The sequence below is a fragment of the Artemia franciscana genome, chromosome 2, assembly GCF_032884065.1.
Source record: "Artemia franciscana chromosome 2, ASM3288406v1, whole genome shotgun sequence".
NCBI classification, from domain to species: Eukaryota; Metazoa; Arthropoda; class Branchiopoda; order Anostraca; family Artemiidae; genus Artemia; species Artemia franciscana.
This window is the reverse complement of record NC_088864.1, coordinates 21,285,093-21,300,382: the sequence shown is the minus strand read 5'-3', so window position 1 is coordinate 21,300,382 and position 15,290 is coordinate 21,285,093. Positions and strand designations below refer to the sequence as shown.

The following is a 15,290-nucleotide window of genomic DNA, read 5'->3' as shown; positions in this document are numbered from 1 at the left end:
GGCTAAAAAGTGGAGAGTATCAGTCATAATAGCATATACCCCTATAGAACCGACTGGTGGAGATAGTAGTGTTTCAAATGCATTTTACTTAGAGCTACATTAACAAATAGACAGGGTCCCAGGTAGAAAAATGCCTTTTTTTTATCGGGGATTTTATTGCCCAAGTCGGTAGAATAGGGATAGATGGTATCATATCCTAGGTAAAATGGGCATAGGAAAAGAAAACAGCAATGGTTATAGACAGCTGTAATTTTATAGGCATAAAAATCTAGTTATAACTTATAAAGAATTTGGTCATAAAATGGCCCATAAGTTGACATGATATTAAAATGATGGGGCTGTGGTAACATGGTATTAAGTTGATATTCACACATGAAATTCACATGATCGTAAGACAGCTTATCTTATTAATTATGTTATTGTAAACCGACGACAGGGAGGGTTGATAAAAGATAGTAAGGTATATAGAAGTGTTGTTATTGATGTCAAAAGTAAAGATCACCGTCTAATAAGTTAATCTAAAGCTGAAATTCAGGAAGAGTAACAACCTTCCGGGGAGCTCTGACGTTGGTAGACTCTAGGATGAGATTTTGAAAAAAAATTTCCAGGAAAAGTTGAATACTAAACTCAAGAGTTTAAAATTTGATAATGTAGAAGAAAGATGGAATAATTTTGGGAAATTAGTTTGTGAAGTCACTGATGATGTAGAAAATTAGAAATACAGCTAGGAATTCTAGTGAAAATGCTTTATGTTTAATAGAGAGGAGGGGATTGTACATGAATTATCTGAGTGACAGATCATACGAGGATAAGAGGAACGTAAAGAAAGTGGAGAAAGCATTAAAATGGAAATTAAAGAGGTGTAAAGTGGAGGAAATGGATAAAATTGCTGAAGATCCGGAAGATGTAGCCACATGGCGTAATAATAAAATATTGCACTGGCATGTTAATAAATTGGGAAGAAACAATCAATCTGTACTTGTCCCAGTTAAAGATAGAAACGGGGCCACAATTAGTGATGAGGAAAGAGTTAAAGAAAGATGGGCGGAACATTTTGCGAATAGGTTAAACCGTGACAGAGTTACAGGAAAAGATATAGAAAAGAATGAAAAAGTTTGTGGCAGTACTAAAGGGATTATCGAACAGTTCGTGGTAACAAACTGTAAGTAAGGAGCGACAATAGATACGTCAAAAGAATCGGCTTATTATGCTGATTTTAAATATAGTCTTACCGATTTAAGGCAAGGAGCTTGAGAAAACATGCCTGATATTTTAAAAAAGGGGGAAACACCCTCCAAAGTCATAGAATCGTAATGAAAATTACATCATCAGATTAAACGTGTGGAAAAGCCCTACTAGTGGTTTCTAGCTCCTATCTGTAAAAATGTGGAATTTTGTATTTTTTTTGCCAGAAGAAAAATCACGGACGCGTGCTTATTATTTTATATATATACTTTTTGTTTCGAAGGTGATCACATCGACCCAGTGGTACTAGAATATTGTGAGAGCGGTCATCCGAACGGAAATTATATTCTGATCACCTTTTTAAGTGACTAAAAAGATTGGAGGACAACTTGGCCCCCTCCCCCACCCCTATTTCCCCAAAGTCGCCCGATCAACATTTTGATTTAGCCATTTTGTTCATCATAGTTGAAGGCCCAATAACTATGCCATTGGATATAACATGACCCCCCCCCACAGACCCACGAGAAAGGTCTATAAGTGCTAGAATTTGCCCAATTTTTTACCCATAGTATTTGTTATTGTGAAGTATGTATACATTTTCGGGTGAGGGTGAGGGCAAATTTTTTACTGGTGGTTTGGTTTTCCAAGGGATAACTTTCTATGGGGAAGGAAGTTTCCAGGGGGTGAACTTGTCACGGAAAATTATACACTGGGGAAATTTGCCAGAAGTCCTATACAAAATTATTTTTAATTGTCTTGCTTTCTCTTTTCCGTCTCGATTTTACGCGTTGAGTTGTTAAGGGTTATTGTCCGGGATAAATTGTCACCAAGATTGAATCGTCTAGAGGATATTTCCGTGGGGAGAGGGATTTCTCCGTAGAGGTGGGACCAGATTTCCTGGCATTACTTAAAAACGATCAGAAATTAAATAAAAAAAAATTTCAACTGAAAGTAAAAAGCAACATTAAAACTTAAATCAAACAGGAATTATTTCGTGTATGAAGGGGATAGCCCCCTCCTATACACCTCGTTCTTTACGCTAAAGTTTGAATTTTGTCCCAATTCTTTAAGAACGACTTCTGAAATACGAGGGTCGTTTAATTAGAACAATAGGAAGCTTTTTTTAGAATTACCAAACAACTTTAGGGTAAAGAGAGAGGTATTGAGGAGGGGAAAATCCCTTCATACGCGTAATAATTTCTGTTCGTTTTATGTTTTAATGTTGCTTCTTACTTCCAATTGAAGAAAACTTATTGTTTTTCTAATTTAAAGAATAATAAGGCCAAACGTGCTGATTTTGTTGAAAATGAGTTTTTAAATATGGTGGTTACGAAGTCAAAGATAAGTTATTGAAGATTATGAGATTTTTCAAAAAGGGGAAGTACCTCGCAATTTTAGGAAAACTATAACTATGCCCCTCAGTAAGAAATGTGATAAGAGTGAGCGTGGTAATTATAGAGGCATTAGCTTGGTTTCTGTAGGAAGCAGATTAATTAGTATGATGATACTTTTTTGAGTTAGAGACGCTGTAGATAATGTTTTAAGAGAATAAAAGTGTGATTCAGGAAAGGGAGAGGATGCTTTGACCCAATTTCTAATCTTAGATTAATAATTGACAAGGGCATGAGTCATCAAAACCTTTTAGTCCTCAGTGTTATAGATTATCAGCAAGTGTTTGATTCAGCTGATAGAAGAGCTTCAGCGAAGGTACTGTCATTGTATGGTACACCGGATAAATACATTAATGCGATAAGTGCTATGTACAAGAATAATATTAGTGCGGTGTAGGAAATGATGTTAGTACTGGTTTCGTATTAAATCCAAAGTTAAGCAGGGGTGCGTCCTATCCCCATTTATATGGAATTTGTTTTGAGGAACGGAGTAAAGACAATGGGAGAACACAGAGTCAAATGAAAAAAAAAAACTCTCCTAGTATTAGATTATGCTGATGATTCAGCATCCTAGATGAAAATGTTTTTAAAATAAATAAAATTGTTAGGTTAGGTTCTACGAGCTCAAGGTGTAAGACTGGGTTAAAAATTAATGTTGAGAAGAGTAAGTCGTTAGGACTAGGAATAAGTGGACAGGTTCACTTGAAGGTACTACTATTAGTAAAGACGGCGAGAGTAGTGAAGATGTTAAAACTAGAATAGCCAAGGTTCCAGGGTGTTTTTTCGTAGTTGAAAAAAGTTTGGAAGAATAGGAAGACCAGTCTGAAAACCAAGATTAACATATTGGAAGCTACAGCGATGACAGTGGTCAAGCATAGTTCTGAAGCGTGGTCGCTGACTCGCCGTATATCAAACAGTAAGCTGTTCGAGAAATGTGGTTCAGTCCTGCTTTAGAGGACTAAAATAAAAATAGAGGTTGAGATGGGTAGGACCTATTCTGTGGATGAAGGATGACAGATTGTCCTTTTCGGACAACCGTCTATTCCTAAACGAAAAACAGGTCGTCCCCAAATACGGTTGGAGGATGTTATAAGGAAAGATTTAAGGAAAATGAAAACTTCTTGGGAGGGTGTAAAGAGGGAGGCTTTAAATAGATAGGGACGGAGGAGCGTGCGTAGCTGTTTTGACCTCAAGCGGCTTGGAGCTACAGAATAAAATTTTTCTTTTCTCTGTCTACATCATAATGAACGAATGATCGCAAGAAGGTAAGAGAGGGATCAGTCAATCACAAATTCTGAAATCTAGCAACTTTTTTAAGTGAATTTCTTAGTAAAGAACAAAAGTTTCAAAAAATAGCCTTCGGATTATGAAGATATTAGGTTGTCATACATTCCAGTGTTACACGATCGAATGAAGAGACTTAGAGAAACAAAGATTTGAAATTCGAGCTAAAAAAAAAGTAGCTGAGAAGAAAAAGAGGCTCTGAGAAAAAGAACGACTTTGTAAAATAGAGTGTATTAAATAAAGACACAAACAGGATGAAAAGGCGGTAGTTATTAAGAAACATGAAGTTTTGAAAAGATTTATCAACACCAACGGGTATTGGAGTTCTACTCTTATATCTGCTTCAGCAAGAATTAAAAGTAAGTATGAAAACGATGAGACTTATTAACTGAAAACAATCAAGTCAAAATCCCTCCACGGAAACAACAAATACAGACAAGGTTAAAACTGTCAATACAAAACTATTAAGTCAGCACGACTCCATAGGTCGACAAAGCAATTGCCATCGTTGTTCACATGGGTAGTAGTTTCTACTCGGCTTATTATTACGTCTGCAGGCGAACGTTAGAAGTTATATGGTGTGTATACAGTGACTATATGCAAAAAATGGTAGGCAAACAAATAATAATAGGTTTAGGTATGACCTTTGCTGTTACAGCTTGTTATAGGTTTAGGTATGACCTTTGCTGTTACAGCTTGTTATAGGTTGCTTAGTTATAGCTTGCTCAGTTATAGTTATAGCTCGAAAGAAGTCCTTGGTTTTAAAATTTTAAACTATTTGCAACTATGCTATTTCAGTCGCTAATTGAACTCGCGTTTCAAATTCATCCTGAATAATCTTCTGCCATTCATTTTTTTCAAATGCATTCGATCGCTTTAGTCCCTTGTTACTGGATAAAAGAAATTAAGAGCCAGAGAAATCGTGTCAATCCTCAAGCAACATTTTACGCTGATAATCTAGAAAACTTCCAATCAATTTAAAAGTATTGACCTATGCAATTTAACAACAAGCGGCGGGGGGCTTATGGGAGTGGTAGCCAATCTTATATCTGGGATAGACCTGGGCACGATTTGAAAAGTGAACAGAAATTAAATTCTAGAAAAGCTTGTTTAAAAAAAACTAGTAAAAAAACAAGAAGCGATTTTAAAACTTAAAAGGAACAGAAATTGTTCCATATATGAGGGCTACTCCCTTCTGAACCACCCAATTTTTACCATTAAGTTCCACTTTTTATCTGAGTTCTTTAAGAACTACTGCCCAAACACATGGGCCCCTCCCTCAACACGCTATAGCTTCAATTTACTTCTAAGTTCTTTAAGAACTACTGCTCAAACACATGGGTCCCTCCCTCAACACACTATAGCTTGAACTTTTTCTCAATTTTTAAAGAACTACTGCGCAAAATCAACCTTACACTATAGAACTTTGGCATAAAGAGCGGGGTTCAGGAGGAGGTGGCGCAGGGTATCTTAAAGAATTTGGTGATGCAGTTGATTTTTAAAATACAGGTCTTTAGACCCATTTTGAATTCTCTGAAACCTTCAATCTCCATCACATTATACAAGTTAAGAATACCATGAAGTAAACACCAAAAATTGAATAAATGTGTTCTTTGGTCACGCATCAAAATGACGAATAAGAAAAATGAGCCCCAGAGAGAAGATTTTTTCACAGGATAACAAATAGCAAACGATGTGAAGCCCAGATGGTGGTAAGCCCCAAATGAGTCTCCAGAAAGTAAGTTGCTACATCTAATATGGCCTTGACAAAGAAAAATATTACCTGTCCCTGTCCACCAGATCAAAGTCAACCACAACAGTACCTAACGATTGAAAAGATTACATACCATATATTTATGCAATAGTTTATAAATGAAATTCATAAGAAAAAGAAGTGATAGATTACCTGAAGTCGAAACTGTCTGAGTCCACTAGTTTCATCACCAATAGCAAGATACATATTACAAGAAGATATATCACAGGCTGTTATGCTGAGAGCAAGATTTGAGCATTTTGTATCAACCAACTTCCCACTAGCACACAACCAAACCTGAAAAAATAAAGGATAAACATAAAAAATAAATTAAATCAAAGACACAACTTTCCGTAACCAAAATATTTTATCAAGAGATTTAACCAGAAATAATAGACGAGGGGAGGGGAGCAGAGGCATTCGTTCATGGGGAAGTGCCTGGGTCACAGCTTGCCAAACTGGGATTTCCTAATAAAAAGAAACTTATAGTCGGGGAGTTGGATGTTGGTACAGAGGCTTCTTGAGTCCCTCCGACATCAGGTTTTTTCTAACCAATCGATTATTTTCGTTCTAAGCAAATAAGAGCAGCGTTGGATGGTCGTGAGTCACGGGTCACAGTTGTGAGCAAATCTAATGGAAGCATCTAGTAGATTGGAACTGAATCGTCTGAAGGTGCAACAGAATTCCTAACCAGCTGCTCATCTCCGCCAAATTTAGTTAAGATCGAATAAGAGATGACAGGAATTTAAACCCTCAGAGAGACCTGATTGAATACGATTACTAGATGCCATAATCATAGCTGTCAGCCCGCCATGAATTTGGTCAGTCCATTTAGGAATTTAACTGACAAAGACATTTTGACGGCCACCTTCCATCCAAAGAAGTTCAATCAGCAGAATACCCAAGAAAGATCTAGGCATAAGCCCGGCTACACATTACCTCCGGGGGAATTTAACCCCTTTGGTAAGTTTGACAAGTTTGATCTGGTAAATATGCTTAATATAAGAATTTCTAAATTCTAGACACTCAAAAGGCGTAACTGCAAAATTAACAGTTGCCTTTGTAAACCATTGTTTAGATTTACCAACCCATTTTAGTAGGCATGCTGATGAAAATAATGTACCAATTCTCCCAATACCTTACCATATTTCTGGCACGTACGCAGGGGGGGGGGGGGGGGAGAGCCTTCGGCCCCCCACCCGAAATTTTGTTAAATGTTTAATTTCCCCATGGTTTCTTGAGTTTTCTGGCAAATGTAGGACGTTTAATAAGAATCTAGATACATGTATGAAACCTTTTTTTTGGGATTTTACACCATGCAATTATCCGGTCAAGTCACTGCCCAGTTATTAACCCATTTTCTGTCTAACTGTTTACCCTCTTTGAAGTAATTAGCAATTGTACTATTATTTTTTTGTAAAGAGAGTTTGCTTTCCACAGCCCAATAGAATTATCCTTGATATTAGGGCATTTATCCTCCCTTTTCAGGATAAAGTACAGCTTTTAATGGATCAATTTTGGAAACTATCATTTTTCATTAAACTCTACATTTTTGCAATAGAAGAACTATCCCCCACAGCACCCATATTGCACTGTTAACCCTAAAATTCCCCTTTCAGTGGGATATAATAGATTAATCACTGGCTCTAAATCACTCTGAACATAAGCTGAGCCTAAAACGTACTTTTGAGGCTTCAGTCCTCTTCCCCCCCCCATCCACTACAATACTACAGATTAAAGTTAATCTGTATTCTCCAATATACGTGCTTTTTGCATTACTAAATAAAAAAAGTGCTACTTTATATCTGCTGTTTCGAAGGTTTTGCCCCCCCCCGAAAAATTCTTGCGTACGTGCCTGCCATATTTATTAGCCTTGCACTTCTTAAAGAAAATAGTCCTAAATCTTCCTTATTTTTTGAGCTATTTGTTAAAAGAGTAACCCCTTAAAATTTCTTAAATGACAAGGCCTAGAGGGGCAACGGTAATAATACATAGGAGACACATCGCACTTTACCAAGTCAATGCTAATGAGTTGATTTTAGTACCATCACTATTGTGCTGACTACTGACAGACACCTTGCTTCCCTGGAGAGCAGGAGGACACAAATTTGTTTTTCCTGTGTCACCATCTGTGGTACCCAGGGCCACCAAACAAATAAATTTTTACCTAGCGACCCCCCCTCCTTCTTTCTCCTCAAATAAAATCTCCTCTTATACCTCGTTAAAATTCCCACAAAAACATAGAGAACCGCCTTTGTTATGTATAGTACTGAATTCTTAGGAGTTCTTTTGGGAATTTTTTTGCATGTAATTTTTTCTTCCAGAAGTCCAATTTCTCTTAGTTTTGTTGAAAAGCGGTTTGGGATAAATAAAATATACATTTGATCAAGCAAGCCACCTAACACCCTAAACCACAAGAACGGTTCGAAGTTTAAGATAATTTAATATGATAGATCTTATCTTTCTAGCCTAATGGTTTGTTCATCATTAGCCAAAAGACAAATCCCTCTCGTTAGCCAAAAGACAAATTGCTCTCGTTAGCCAAAAGACAAAATTGTTCTCGTTAGTCAAAAGACAAAATTGCTCTCGTTGGCCAAAAGACAAAATTGCGCTCGTTGGCCAAAAGACAAAATTGCTCTCGTTGGCCAAAAGACGAAGTTGCTCTTGTTAGCCAAAAGACAAAATTGCTCTCGTTGGCCAAAAGAAAAAATTGCTCTCGTTGGCCAAAAGACAAAATTGCTCTCGCTAGCCAAAAGACAAATTACTCTCGTTGGCCAAAAGACCAAATTGCTCTCGTTAGCCAAAAGACAAATTGCTCTCGTTAGCCAAAAGACAAATTGTTCTCGTTGGCCATAAGACAAAATTGCTCTCGTTAGCCAAAAGACAAATTACTCTCGTTAGCCAAAAGACAAATTGCTTTCGTTGGCCAAAAGACAAAATTGCTCTCGTTAGCCAAAAGACAAAATTGCTCTCATTGGCCAAAAGACAAAATTGCTCTCATTAGCCAAAAGACAAAAATTGCTGTCGTTGGCCAAAAGAAAAAATTGCTCTCGTTGGCCAAAAGACAAAATTGCTCTCGTTAACCAAAAGACAAATTGCTCTCGTTGGCCAAAAGACAAAATTGCTCTCGTTGGCCAAAAGACAAAATTGCTCTCGTTAGCCAAAAGACAAATTGCTCTCGTTAGCCAAAAGACAAAATTGCTCTCGTTAGCCAAAAGACAAAAGTGCTCTCGTTAGCCAAAAGACAAAATTAACACAAACTAAAACAGGAAGACGATGAAATCGTACTTCGTGGAGAGTGAAATAGGGAAATAATTTGTAACTTGGCTCATTGTTCCAACGATGTATATGTCTATACAGTAAAAGTAGACGTTTATATGATAAATGATAATATGGTAAAGTACATGTTAGATATTTCGTAGATGCTTACATAGTTTATGACGTCACACTGTCATAAGTTTGTAGGATTTATAATGTCAAAGATGTTTAGTGTTTGAGGGTGAGGTCAATTTTGAGTGAGAAAAGCCAAGTGAACATCTTTCTCTTCTCTGGAATAAGTGAGGATGAAATAAGTAATGAAAATAGTAACAATAGTGAGAGCTGATCAGTGAATTTGACTTATCAGAGCATCCACAGCTCGTCAAACAACATTACAAAGAACATTCACAAAAGAAGCGAAAAGAAAAAAAAAACGCAAAACATTCAAACTACCTGAAAATTAGATTTATTCTAGTTTTCTCAAAGGCATCACCAATGGCATTCACATATTGACAAGTCCAAATCCCCTAAATTGATTATATAAGTTATTTTTGAAAACGATGCATATTTGAATAAAAAAGCTCTTTGAAAACAAGATCTTGGTCAATTAGTAGGGAGAGAATATTTGGTAACTTTGGTAATTTTATAAACAAAAGATGTTTAAGTGTTTAGTGGGTCTTTACACAGTAGTAAGACAAAAGAAAATAAATCTTTTTCCAATAAAAGCAGTTTTTCAAAGAATATTGAAGAGCTACAATAAGCCTAAGACGGCCAGGAATAAAGTGAAATTTTATTTCACTTATAACGTTTGGTGGGGGCGCTTCGCCCCCTCCCAAAACCCCCTCGCGCGCGTAAGTCGTTACGCGCCATATTAGTTACGCGCAATTGTAGTTGTGTCCCTGTGTCCCACCTGTGAATATCTATATATTCACAGGGGAATATCTATATATAAACAACTGATAAAAATCAGTTGTTTGTGTACTGACGTCATGTTTGTCGAGTCGACTGACGCCATTATAAGGATTGAGCATTATGACGTCATGTATGTATTTTGTATGTTTGTATATGAGTTATATTTTCTGTATAACTCATAATCAATGAATGGAAACTTCTATTTCAGTCAATCTTTACGGTAAAAAATTATTCCGACAAAAAAATGTACGGAAAATTTTAAAAAGATCCTGAAAGCTAATATATCTATCTATCTATATATATAAAAATAAGTTGTAAGTTTGTCCGCATATGTGTGTTTGTTTGTCCGCATATGTGTGTTTGTTTGTCCGCATATGACGTCTGAAAAATAAAGAAGAAAAAGAAAACTAAAAAAAGAAAAACAAAGAAAAAAAGGGAAAAACTAAAAAAAAACAAAAAGGAAAAAAAATAAAAAAACTAAAAAAGGTAAAAAAGCTAAAAAACCAAAAAAAGAAAAAACTAAAAAACAAAACAAAAATAAAAAAGAAGAAAAAACTAAAAAAGGAAAACCTAAAAAGAAAAAAAAAGAAAAAAGGTAAAAAACTAAAAAGAAAAAAAGCTAAAAAAACTAAAAAAGCTACGAAACTATAAAAAAACTAAAAAAGAAAAAATAATTAAAGCATGTTTGTTTTTTTGCATGTTTGAGGGTTTGCATATGATGTCTGAAAAATAAAGAAGAAAATGAAAACTAAAAAAGAAAAACTAAAAAGAAAAAACTAAAAAAACTAAAAAAGAAAAAACTAAAGAAAGAAAAGCCTAAAAAGAAGAAAAACTAAAAAAAGAAAAAAATAAAAAAGGTAAAAAACTAAAAAGAAAAAAAGCTAAAAAAAAAAATAAAAAAGCTTCAAAACTAAAAAAAAGAAAAAGAAAAAATAATAAAAAAAATAAAAAAGAAGAAAAACTAAAAAAGAAAACAAATTAATAAAAAGAAGAAACTAAAAAAAAGAAAAACTAAAAAAGGAAAAAACTAAGAAAAGAAAAAACTAAAAAAGAAAAAACTGAAAAGAAACTATATCTATATATTTAAAAATTTGTTGTATGTTTGCATGTTGTTTGTTTGTGGGTTTGCATATGACGTCATTATAAGTATATAAGGCTTTGTATATAACGTCATTATAAGATGACGCTAAAGACCGGAACACCAGGACACAAATGACGAACGGAACACAGGGAATATAAATGAAGACCTGGACACTCAAAGAGAAATTACAGACCGGGACACAGGGATATATATGACCACCGGGACACAGGGACAACTACAACAGGGACATCCGTAGTCAGATCTATACCACATTTTTCGAATGATTGCCCTTGAGCTTAGTTGATGGTGATTGCTAATCGAACATACCCTGTGTCCCCGTCGTCATTTATATATCCCCCCTGTGCCCCCGGCATCCCCTTTGTAATTATACAAAGCCTTTTTTAGTTTTTTTTCTTTTTAGGTTTTTCCTTTTTTTAGTTTTTTTTTCTTTTTGTTTTTCTGTTTTTTTTTTTTTAGTTTTTTTCGTTTTCTTTTTTTAGTTTTTTAGCTTTTTTGTTTTTTTTTTAGTTTTTCCTTAATTACTGAGCTATTCGTCAAAATAGTAACCCCCTAAAATTTCTTAAACGACAAGGCTTAGAGAGACAATGGTAATAATACATAGGAGACACATCGCACTTTACTAAGTCAATGCTAATGAGTTGATTTTGGTACCATCACTATTGTGCTGACTACATTATTTATTGTCTTTTTGTTAGTTTAACGCTTGAATTACTACTTGACTTTATTCCTCTTCGTCTTAGGCCTAATGTAGGTCTATATTTTCCTTTGAGAAATTGCTTTTGAGGAAAAAGTTTCTTTTAAGTTTCTGTCAGTTATAATTGACATTTTTTTTATTGATTTTTTTTATTGTTTGTAATAGTCCTATTAGTAGTATTCGTAGTAGTAGTGGCTATAGAAGTATTAGTCGGAATGGCAGTTGTAGTAGTAGTTATAACAGTCCAAGTAGCAGTAGTCGTAGTTGTTGCAGTCGTAGTATTAATAGTGGTGTTCGTAGCCGTAGTTGTAGCAGTCGTAGTAGTCATAGCAGCCATAGTCATAGTAGTAGTGGTCGCAGTAGTGATAATAGTCGTAGAAGCAGTAGTCGTAACAGTAATAGTATTCTTACTATAAGTAGTCATAATAGAAGTATTCGTACTAGTAGTAATATGCATATAGTGGCTTTGATTAGTTCAAGGTCCCCCCAATCATGCGCTTTAAGTTTCAACTTAATACCCTAAGCTGTTCCTGAGATATTACTGATAAGCCCTTTAGAGAACCTGTATGCACATAGTGTGGTTTGATGTAGTTTAACGTTTCCCTCGACACTCCCTACAATTTTCCATTTAATACCCATGGGGGCATGCCATCCCCAGAGGCACAGCTTTTGGACATTTAACCATTTTCAACAAAAAGGCTATATCACAATTTTGGCCACATGTCCTTGTAAGGAAGGCTAAAAAGGGCGTGGGATGGGAATGGTTCTCTTGAAATTTATTTTGACTATTAAAAAAGGGCACTAGAATTTTCAATTTATAAGCGAATGAGCCACCTCCTAAGTTAATACAACAATTAGTTCCATACGAAAAGGTCCGAGAAAAAAAAAATATAGAGGCCACTTTTTTACTTATGCAGCTCTATTGCACTGCATTCAATAAAATGGGCGAACAGATAAAATGTCATGACTTCATAAATTTACATGTCACAGTTTCGTAAGTCTAATATAGTTTTTAACGTCAAAGCAGATGTCTATTATGGGAAAGCAGGGTGTCATTACCTTAGCAGTGCCCTCTGAATGCACAACCAACACTGAGAGATCATCCTTTTTATTTGAGCCACAGCTCCATATAGAAGAGCCATCAGTGGAATGAGAAACGAAGTAAAATTGAAAGACTTCAAGTCTTGGGATATCTATCCTTCTACCAACAAAACATGGGCTTCCTCTGGATTCTTGATCTTTGTCTTTTGCCCTTGTCCATAGCTTGGAAAATAAAAGGGAAAAGTCAGGTGGATCATATCCTCACTGAGCCCTCTGTTTTACACCAAGAAGGAGGGAAAGAGGAAAAGAATGAGAAAAGAATTATTGGAATACGAATGAAAATAATAGGAATACAAATTATAATTTGTATTTTAATATAATTTACTTTATGTTACAATAAAATCTACTTTATAATAATTTTTAGTAAAGAACAGAAAAAGAAAGAAAAAGAATTATTCGAGAAAAGAAAGAGAATTTTTCTCTAACATATAATTCTTAACCCCACGTCACCTTTTGTAGTCTTCGGTTTTACAAATCAGATACATCATAAACAAGATACTGAAAGAAGGAATGAGAAAAAGTAAGAAGGAAACAAAATAAAGGAGCTTTTATAATTGAAATTGTCATGATACAGTGCAAATTGAACTTTTTTGGATTTGGCAATTTTTTCTCAAGTACATTGCTTTTGACTCACCCAAGCTAGGCTTAAAAGGCTTTAACTCCTAATGTCTGGTGCATCTTAATTGAAAATTTTGTAACTGAAGAAGGAGAAAAAGAGACAATAAAAATTAATTATTTATATCATTAAAAAGTCATAAACAGGATGGATAGTCATCTTTCTTTGTTTTATTTTGGCTAAAATGTATTATAAACTCTAAAAAAAAAATTGTAGGATTTTTTGAAAAATTGTAAGCTGAAAACAGAAACAACAAAATCTTGATTTGACATGTGATCTGATCTGATTCCTGCAAGTTTTATTCACTTACTTTCTACACCTACCATATACATTCTTCAATCCTGACAACAAGTTGTCCAGAAAGTGTTTGCGTACCCTATATACCAAATTAAGTCACAACACCGTAATTAAAAAGAAAAAAAATCGTTTCAATCTCCAGAAACGCTTTCCACAAATAGCTCAATAAATTTATTGCTGCTCTTCTGCAATAATGACCAATTTTAAGTTACGACCTTTAGATCAACCAGTGACAAATGCAAAGAGAATAAAGTCATCAGCGAATAAAGTCTATATGTATAAGAAAGGAAAGGCAAAAGAAAAGCAAACAACTAACCATCATCGTTCCATCCTTGCCAACAGTAGCCAAAACTTTTCCTTTAGGTCCAAACTTCATGATATTTATCATGGAGCCAACATGAGAGCCAACAGTTGCCACTTCACCACTGGTAAGAGACATCATTTTGATTTGATTGCTTTCTGTAGCCCAAGCTACATTTTTACTGGAGGCAGTGAAAGCACAAGCAATTATGGATGAATCCTCTTCAGAACATGCCGCTACTGCTTCGCTTGTAGTTAAGCCACGCCTCACCTGTAAAAAAATCTAGGATTTTATCTTCAACATTTACCAGGATTGTCTTTGCTTACTTGTGTACGAAATACAATTAGAATCCCACTTTGAAAATTAAAAAATTGGCAAAACTTAAAAAGAAAAAGTTTACAAGAACGGTAAAAAAAAAACTAATACAGACTGTAAAGTAGCATATTCTAGCAATGCTATTGCTAGCAATGCAATAAATTTTCTAGCAATGCTACTCAGATTATATAGACTTTCGTTACTGCCTACAAGGATCTTAGTTTGCTCGATTACAGCAATGCTCAAACAAAAACCACAAACTGTTGGTTTTGAGCCCATTCACAATGAGTTTCTACTAAAACCGAGATTTAGATTGCGCTAGAAAATCAGAATTTTCTGATTGGCTGAAAAATTCAGATTGGCTTAAATTAACGGTAGCTAAATAGTCTTGAAATATCAGGGCGAATGGGCCTTTAGCAAAACAACCAGGCGACGTTGCTATGTTAATTTCAAGTAGTAAGTCACCATCTATGCTATTTTTCGAAAAAATTCTTTTAATACCCCCCCCAAAAAAATGGTTTGTTAGCAGAATTTTTTTTCTATATTACAAACAAATGGTATAAATATAGGTAAATATCCCGAGTCAGTTTATTTGAATCCGTTTTGCAGATATACATTACATAGACTGAAAAACAGTATTTTCTATTCGTTTTAAGTTTCCACTTCACTTTTTATCCCTATTAGAAAATCTCCGTTTAAAATTTTTTTATTTAATTCATTTTATGTTTTAAATTATATGTAGTACACCATAAAAAAGATTTTTGTTTAACTTGGGCCAAAAAACTAAATATATCAATATGAGTTTTTGCTAAACTAGGCCGTTAAATATATGTTAACTTGACACAGCTACCAAGCGTTCCTTTAAAAAGATACCTTTACCTCGATATCTATAGGAAGCTGCAGATAAAAAAAAAAAAAAATTTATGGAATATTGAGAAAAATAAAAAAAATGATGTTCCGAGGAGGCATGTACAGTGATCAGCTTAAAAGTAAAATTTACCATACTTAAAGTGACGCGGTACCTTAAAGGACCACCCTATTTCTTACACTTCTTTAGTTTATCTGGCCAAACTATTTAAAA

The 15,290-nt window shown here is 34.8% G+C and overlaps 1 protein-coding gene across 1 annotated transcript in view; it reads right to left on the bottom strand.

Moving 5' to 3' along the window:
* Positions 1–3,444: 3,444 nt before the first annotated feature.
* The window catches only part of LOC136034588 (apoptotic protease-activating factor 1-like), a gene marked incomplete in the record, with an annotated part of 238,446 nt that continues 226,600 nt past the window's right edge, over positions 3,445–15,290 (bottom strand). Inside the window, 4 exon segments of the mRNA XM_065715856.1 lie at positions 3,445–3,534; positions 5,767–5,910; positions 12,639–12,842; positions 13,910–14,164. Coding sequence (XP_065571928.1) covers positions 3,445–3,534; positions 5,767–5,910; positions 12,639–12,842; positions 13,910–14,164 — 693 coding nt within the window.